Source organism: Nannospalax galili, unplaced genomic scaffold (assembly GCF_000622305.1).
Source record: "Nannospalax galili isolate Female #2095 unplaced genomic scaffold, S.galili_v1.0 scaffold89, whole genome shotgun sequence".
NCBI lineage: Eukaryota > Metazoa > Chordata > Mammalia > Rodentia > Spalacidae > Nannospalax > Nannospalax galili.
Window position 1 is genome coordinate 91,057 of NW_008359211.1, and position 7,885 is coordinate 98,941.

At 50.0% G+C, this 7,885-nt stretch overlaps 2 protein-coding genes across 2 annotated transcripts in view; one reads left to right on the plus strand and one right to left on the minus strand.

Moving 5' to 3' along the window:
- Nucleotides 1-675: 675 nt before the first annotated feature.
- Ccdc87 (coiled-coil domain containing 87) lies at nt 676-3,609 on the minus strand. Its single transcript, XM_008822853.2, has one exon. It carries the CDS (start codon nt 3,607-3,609, stop codon nt 1,081-1,083), a length of 2,529 nt encoding a protein of 842 aa, XP_008821075.1. The 3' UTR covers nt 676-1,080.
- Nucleotides 3,610-3,708: 99 nt separating this feature from the next.
- The window catches only part of Ccs (copper chaperone for superoxide dismutase), a 16,943-nt gene continuing 12,766 nt past the window's right edge, over nt 3,709-7,885 (plus strand). The window contains exons 1-2 of the mRNA XM_008822854.3: nt 3,709-3,862; nt 4,169-4,241. Coding sequence (XP_008821076.1) covers nt 3,824-3,862; nt 4,169-4,241 — 112 coding nt within the window. The 5' untranslated portion in view covers nt 3,709-3,823. The remainder of the gene's footprint in view (nt 3,863-4,168; nt 4,242-7,885) is intronic.

A 7,885-nucleotide genomic window follows, 5' to 3' on the forward strand; every position in this document is an offset into this window, starting at 1 on the left:
ATACAAACCAAGCATCCTACACTTAGTGTTCAGTAAGGATCTGCTGGATACAGAATCTCCAAGGAAGGAAACTGAGGATTGGAGGTAGGCATGGGAAGTATCCTAGTTTGTTTCTCCATTGCTGTGACAAAAACACTCTGACCAATACTAACTTGGGGAGGAAAGGGTTTATTTGGCTTACATCTCCTGGGTCACAGTTCATCAGGGAGCCCAAGGTAGGAACTCAGGGTAGGCACCTGGAGACATGAGTTAAAGCACAGGCCATGAAGGAATGCTGCTTACTGGCTTGCTCCCCTGGCCCCTACTCAGCTTACTTTCTTATACAGCCCCCCTCCCCCGGGGTGGCACCACCCACAGTGGGCTGGGCCCTCCCACATCACTCAAGAATCAAGAAGATGCCCCATAGACATGGCCACAGGCCAGTCCAATGGAGGCAATTCCCTAACTGAGCCTCCCTCAACCTAAGTGTGTCAAGTTAACACTAAAGCTACCCGGTACAGGGAGGAAACTTAGGATTCAGTGCACCCCCTGATATACTTTATACCAAGTGCTTTTATTAACAGATAAAATTTGAATGAAGTGTCTCAGCCCTACCAGTGTATGTGTGTGAGCACAAGAAGTGACAACCTGGAAATAACCCCTTCAGTTGAAATATGATGACCCAGACAACTTGCCCTAGCTCATAGGGGCAGGATTTAAACACACAGCTGCCAATTCCAGAGCCCTGGCTCTTAAGTAATTATGCCATTGTGCCTAATCAAGTGTGACTTGGGGCTCCAATCAGACAATTTAATTTAGCATGACAGGAATGTTAAACTGGATTGTTCTGGAGATCCTGATTTGCCTCTGTCTGACCTTGATTACAGTGAACTTCAAAAGGGACCATTTCAGTATTTTGGTATAGGATTTTGGTTGTATTGGGCAAGGCCTTTGCCACAAATGGGAATAACTAGGCTTGGGGAATTCTTTTAGAGCTCCACTGTTAAGCCAAGAAACCTCAGTCCCTTGTAGAAATATTTATATTTCTGACACCTGGCTTGCTCAGTGGGTAGGGGGGTTATTCCCCGGAGTTATTAAGGGCTAGCTGCTGTTCTTGGAGAACAGCCATGACTGCTGGAAAGTCCTTTGGGCCTGCATCAGATGGTTAACCCGCCGCTGCTGCTGGAGCCAATAAAGCATCTCCACTCTGTCCTGCTTTATCTTCTCCAGGTAGCTCCGCCCCCTGAAGGTCACTGGCTCCCCAAAGACCGCCTCAATCTTTTCCAGCATGGAGACCAAAGAAGATTCAATTCGATTGAGCTTCCTTTGGATATAACTACGGAACCGATTCTCTTCTAGGAGTCGATTCAGGACCAGGTCCTTTTGGAAGAAGCGGTTGGGGTCGGAGGCCTGTCGTTCAAACCACTCCAATCTCCCTAGCAACAACTCCCGCATCTGAATGGGCTTCAGGGCCCTCTCCCAGGCCCTGAGCAAGGCTGGTAGCTGCTGCAGGTGAGCATTGGAGCTATATTTGGTGACCATGTCCGACCGGCTCTTGTCAGGGACTTCCAACATAAGCCACAGTCGTTCCAGACGTTGCTGCAGGCCGGCTATCTGGGCTTTCTCAGCTTCTGAGCTGTCCTCTATCACTGAGTTCCAATCCCACTCTCCTGGTACAAAGTCTGGCCCTTCATCTTCTAGTAGGGGAGGAGGTTGCTGGATCTCTACCGGTTCTTTGACAGGGACCGGTATATCCACAGGAGTTTCTTCTTCATACATCTGGAAAATGACATGGAGGAAATCTGTCTCCTGAGTGGTGAGGAACTTGAAGTAGTCTTCTGTGGATACAGAGCTTTTCCACCAGTTCATCCACACAGCCTTATTTGGCTGCTTGTCCCAACTTCTGTGCCTTTGGAGCAATGTAAGTAAAGGCATCTTTTCAGAGTTCAACTGCTGACTGCTTGTCCTCTTGGGGTAAAATCCTGCCAGATCAGGGTTGATGATTTGAGTATGTTTATCCTGGTATAAATAAGCTGAGGACAGGAAGGCAGACCAATCTTTATCTGCTGAAGGCTCAACCAAGGGTCCTTGGTCAAAGCGGAAGTGGCTGGTTGAGACTTGGCTCATCAGCTCTTTGTAGACCTCTTTAGTGCTATTGCCAACGAGTCGATCAGCATCCATTTCTTCTGTGACTTTGGAATCCAGTTCACCAGTCAGGTGGTTGTACAGGACTCCAGCCCCTTCAACATAGAAAGAGTCTGAAAAGTATCTTTCAGAAAGCTGCACGGTGGCTACCTGGACCATGATCTGATTTTTTAGCTTCAAAGTAATGGTCACTGGCTGTGGATGAAGTGGGGAAGGTCGGGAGGGCTGGAGATCCCACTGCCCAGAGGCTTCTTCCTCCTCCAGGATCTTCAGCATTTGCTGCAGCTCCTTCTTGTGACGCTCAGCAGTTTGGCGGCGGGTCAGGACCCCCAGGAGTGGGGGCATGCCCGACTCCAGTGGTGAGTAGCGAGTCCATTCCATTGCTATATTCTTTGTCTTCTGTTTCAGATCCTCAGCCACAGTGTCCCCGTACAGCTCGGGGTGTCTCTCTGGAGCCAAGATCAGGGGAGTGAGAGAGTGAGGAGGGAGTGGAGGAAAGCCCAGCTCATCAGCCAGCTTCCAGCCCTCACGCAGACAGGGTACCGACTGGCCCCTCTGGAGCTGGGAGTAGATCCGGAAAGTGGGTACCAGGGAAGCCTGGCTAGTGGGAGTGGCCTCAGACTGGCCAGGCTGTGGCATCACCTGGGAGGGCCCCAAGTCAATTTCTTTCTCTTTTCTAGCGGAGGGAAGCAAGAGGAGAGGCTTTCTACCCTTCAGCTGGGGGATGGAGTTCAATTCCTTCACTGGATCCGGTTCCGGCTCAAGGAAAAAATCTTGTGGGCGGCTGAGTTGGACCAGGTAGTTCAGGTTAAGGCTAGAGCATGGCACTTGGTCGAAGCCGGTGCTGTGAGGCCAGGAGATGGGACAGAGCTTGAAAGACCCAGCAGGGCAGGCTGGGGGGCGCACCTTGGACAGGCCACCACGGATCTGCTCGAAGTTCTGCAGGGTCTGAAAATCCGCCAGTACATAACGGTAGACGTCGGGACCGGTGAGGAAGACCGTGCAATCCCTGGCAAGGTTGGCGGCCAAGCGGCTGAGGGTGGCCGATTCGGTGAAGACCCTTCTGGAGGCCGGCAGGGTGACCAACAGGTGCAGGTAGCGCAGGAACAGCTGCTCGCTGCAGATCAGCACGTAGGTCTCCAGCCGTTTCCGCAGCTTCTGGTTGTTCTCGTAGTTGAGAGCAGGTTCCGCCGGGGGTTCCCGCCAGCCGCACTTCAGCTCATCCAGGATGACCTGGATGAGATGGAGCCGGTCCTGGCGCGTCACCCGCGCAGACAGCCCTTTGCCCGCCAGCCGCTTGGACACCTGGCAACACAGCGGCCCCACTTTCAACTTGGCGAGGGGCACGGACTGCAATGTGGAAACTTCCTGCGTGCGGCTCTTCTGAGGCTCTGCGGGCGTCACTTTCCGGGGAAGCAGAGACAGAGGGCTCAGCAGCCGGTGGTAAAGCCGCTGCAGCTCCGCCTCTTGATTCTGGGACTCCATCTTCCACGCCAGCCCGGTGGTTTCTAAGGAAACTAGCGCCGAGGCAGGAATGCGCCTGCGCACACTGTAGCTGCTGCTGGGAGGACCTTCGGGCCCCAGGGCCAAGCTGGCGCATGCGCCGGGAGGTGGGGCAAAGGGTGGCTCCCTAGACTACCTGCTACTCGGTGTGGACCCCTAGCTGCGGTGCTGCACTAGTAGGGTGACTAGGTCCAGGATGGCTTCGAACTCGGGGAACGACGGGACCATGTGCGCGGTGAGAGTGGAAGCCTCAGACCTGGGGGTCATCGATATCTTGGGAAGCCAGGGAGGAGCAGGTTCTCCCGGGGAGTGGTGAGACTCTGGGATTAGAGTAGCCAGTCATGCATGCCCCTTGCGTGAACACTGGGGAGTTGAGACCGCCATTCTGGAATGAACTTGAGCTAGTGAAGGACTTTGAATAGAGATCATGTGTGGCGTGGACCCAGGCTTTGGAGTCATCATAGACAAAGAAGGTGGTGAAGCATGAATCATGCCCTACCCGACCCCGGCCCTCAACTCCTGGTCTCTGCCGCCCTTACAGCTGGAGTTCGTCGTGCAGATGACCTGTCAGAGCTGCGTGGACGCGGTGCACAAGACCCTGCAAGGGGCGGCAGGTAAGATGGAATAAACCTTTCTGGGAAACAGTCCAGAGGCCTGTAGGAAGCTCCAAGTCCATCTTAGCTCAGCCGTGTTCCCATTTTACAGATGCAGAAACTTGCACAGCGAGTGAAAGGAATCTTCTCAGTCACACAGAGACCCAGAGGCAGAGCCTAGAGCACAGGTCTGAAGCCCACCTTGTCAGAACTCTCTATTGGCATTAACTGCCTATATGACTGCTGAGCTTCAGGTGCCCTAGAAAATAGGAGCTCCTCCAACTGAAGGAGTTCCTAGGAACACCTGAGGTTTTGCTTGAGCAACACCACCATTCTGACAAAGCAAACAGCAGCCCTGGCCTGGCCCAGCTTAAGTAGCTTCTGTTTCCTTAAAAAGGCTGGCAGGTCTGGAAGTGACCTGGCCCAACTGGAAAGATCTGAAAGGCAGAGTCACTGTTAAGGCCCTGAAAAATGGCCTTTATAGTTATTATTATTATTCAGTTGAATGTTCACTCAATCCTTCAACAAATATAGACTAGACACCTGTGTGTTCTTAGGAAAAAGGTTTACCCTACCGCTATGGTCAGGTAAAGAGCTTTGCCCAAGGAACATTCACAGAATACTTCTTCGTGGAGAAATCATTCTGGGAGAGATGAGATGGGTCTGAAGCCAGGACACTGGAAACCCTGGACTCCACCTTGGGGTGATGGACGGCAGCAGTGTGTTTAGCGGTGAGAGGGATGTGAGAGGGGCATACTCTATAGTCAGAGATGTTTGGGTTCAAATGTCCTCCTTGCCACATCCTAGCTCAACTTCGTGCTTGTTACTTTCTGTACCTCTGTGTCCACAGTGTTTGGGGTTAATATTAGAAGCAAATCGAAGATTGTCATGAAGAGTAAATTAATTGGTCCATGTATAACACTTTAGGAAAGTCTTGGATGTGTAATGAGAGCCCAGTCAGTCTCAGGATTATACAAGCAGTGGTCGTGTACTTGGAGGGAGGCTTGGAGGAACCGATTTTTAAGTTTATTGTTAGTGTGTGTGTGATAATGTGTTTGCACATACCATGTTGCAAGTGTGGAGGTCAGAGGTTGATTTTGTGCATTGCTTCTCCCACCTTTACATGGGTTTTGGGGATCGAATTCAGATTGTCAGTCTTGTGCAGCAAGCACTTTACCCTCTGGGCCATCCATCTGACCTGAATTTTTTTTTTGGCGGGGGATCTTTTTGAGACAGGGTCTCCCTGTAGCCCCAGCTGGACTTGAACTCACAGAGATCCACCACCCTCTGCCTCCGGAGTGCTAGGACTAAAGGTATTCACCACCACACCTGGCTCTGAAACAGTATTTTTTTTAATATTTTATTTATCATTTTTATTTTGTGTTATGCGTGTATTGCCTGCATGTAGGTAAGTGCACCCATGTCATGCAATGCCTGCCGAAGAGGCTGTCGGATCCCCTGGAACTGGAGTTATGGACAGTTGTTAGCTGCCATGTGAGTGCTGGGATTTGAACCTGGGTCTTCTGCAAGAACAGTCAGTGTTCTTAACTGCTGAGCCATCTCTCCAGCCCCCTGAAACAGTGTTTTTAAAAAAGATTTATTTTCTGTTGGACATAGTAGCACAGGCCTTTAATCCCATCACTCTGGAGGCAGATTCTGTGAGTTTGAGGCCAGCCTGATCTACACAGCTAGTTTCAGGTCATCTAGGATTACATAGTAAGATTTCCCCCCCCTACAAACAATTTATTTTGTATTCTAAAAATATTTTATTTCTTATTATTTTATGTGTATGAGTGTTTCGGCTGCATGTATGTAAGTATACCTGTGTGCAGTGCCCGAGGACACCAGAAGAGCTGCATGGGATTCCCTGAAAATGGAGTTACAAATGGTTCTTAGCTGCCTCATGGGTGCTGGGATCTGAACCCGGGTCCTCTGCAAGAGCAGTCAGTGCTCTTAACTGCTGAGCCATTTCTCCAGGCCCAAGATTTATTTTATTTTTTGATTGTGTATCTGTGTGTGTGTCAGTGTGTGTGAATATATACTTGTGAGTGCCCATGGAGTCCAGAAGACAGCATCAGATCCCCTGGAGCTGGAGTTACAGGTGGTTGTGAGCCACGAGATGTGGGGGCTGGGAACTGAACTCAGGTACTATGCAAGAGCTGTATGTACTCTTAACTGCTGAGTCGTCTCTCTAGCCCTCTTGTTTTTGTTTTTTTTGAGACAGAGTCACATTATTCAGGCTAGCCTTGAACTCATGATCCTTCTATCTCGGGCTCCAGAGTGCTAGGATTACAGACTGCTAGGATTACAGGTGCTAGGATTTGCTGGGTTTTAAGGGCACTTAACTTTGAAGCTGGGTTTGCTTAGACTGTGTGATTTGGAATGGTAGGTGAAGATCTAATGGGGATTGAGCCAGTCTATGAATGGAGTATTTTCGCCAAAGCTTCTCTAAAATGTAGGGCTCTCTACTTCCTATGAAGTAGTCTTGCTGCAGGAGCAGACAGGTGGAATTTTGGTTGGACGTAGAGAAATTTTTAGCACTCAGTAGTGGGTTTCTTAAGCACCAGAAGGTGACTATGTTCTCTGGTCTGGGTAACTGAAAACCAGCTTGGCTTTCTCATAGCTAGGTAGGCAGGAGAGTTTCAATTTGTAGAATGCCCAGAGGGAAAGAGTTGCCTGTGTACTTGGGAAAGAGGGTTTTGCTCTCCTCCCAGGGCAAAGTGGGAGGAGCGCTCACCTCTGGAGGCCTCCTGCGGCCTCTCTTTTTTTCCTCACTGAGCCCTGAGTCACCAAAGCCTGGCCTGGCCACATTCCAAAATTCACCAGCCAAACAGAACTTCTGCCTCATGGAATTCACAGAGTTTCCTCCTCTGGCCCTCTCATATCAGAAGCAGAGAATCAGCTCCTCTTGGGAGATCCTCAGGTCTGGGAACCTACCTAGACCAAGGCCAGGCCATCAGGAAACCTTACCTGCTATGTGTACAAAACACTCAGGCCTCAACACTCATCCTAGACACCTGACTTCTCCTTGACCTGTACAAGAACCCCATCTGTGGGCTCTCTATTATCTTTGTTGACCTGAGTAGCTTTCCATATAAAAGCCAAAGTGATTTTTTATGTGTGTATGTGTGTAGTATATATATATATATATATATGTATATTCACGTGCGTGGGTACATGTGTGTACAGGTGCATGTGCACATTTGTGCTCATGCATATGGAGGCCAGAGGTTGATGTTGATAGGTAAAAAGTTGGTGGAGAACGAGCGAATGGATGAACCGAGGCACAGCTAAAACTCCATCAAAACAGGGTTTATTAGCAAAGGAGAACATGGGGCAGATTCCCTTCCGGGCAGGGAAAATGTCTGCCAGGGTCTTGAGCTGGGGTCTTTTTAAAAGGGAGGCTTCTGCTTCCTGCAGAAGGCAGGAAGATGTATTTTTCTTAAAGTTGGGGGGAAGTGGGAGAGCAGGACTGTTAAAACCTGTCCTCTTTAGAGATCAAAGGGGAAGCCTGCTGTGTTGACCAAACAGTGGAGAAAAGTCTGCTTCTCTTGACTTCAAAGACCAAGGTGCTTATCAGCTAGGTTCCCTTTTCTCAGGAGCATGAGAAGTCCTTGGGATCCTGTTGGTGAGGGGGCAGGGCTATCTGAACCTTAACAAGTGGC

Excerpts from the sequence above, each read along its gene's own strand:
- Ccdc87 (XM_008822853.2), bottom strand. The coding sequence starts at position 3,609 with ATGGAGTCCCAGAATCAAGAGGCGGAGCTGCAGCGGCTTTACCACCGG.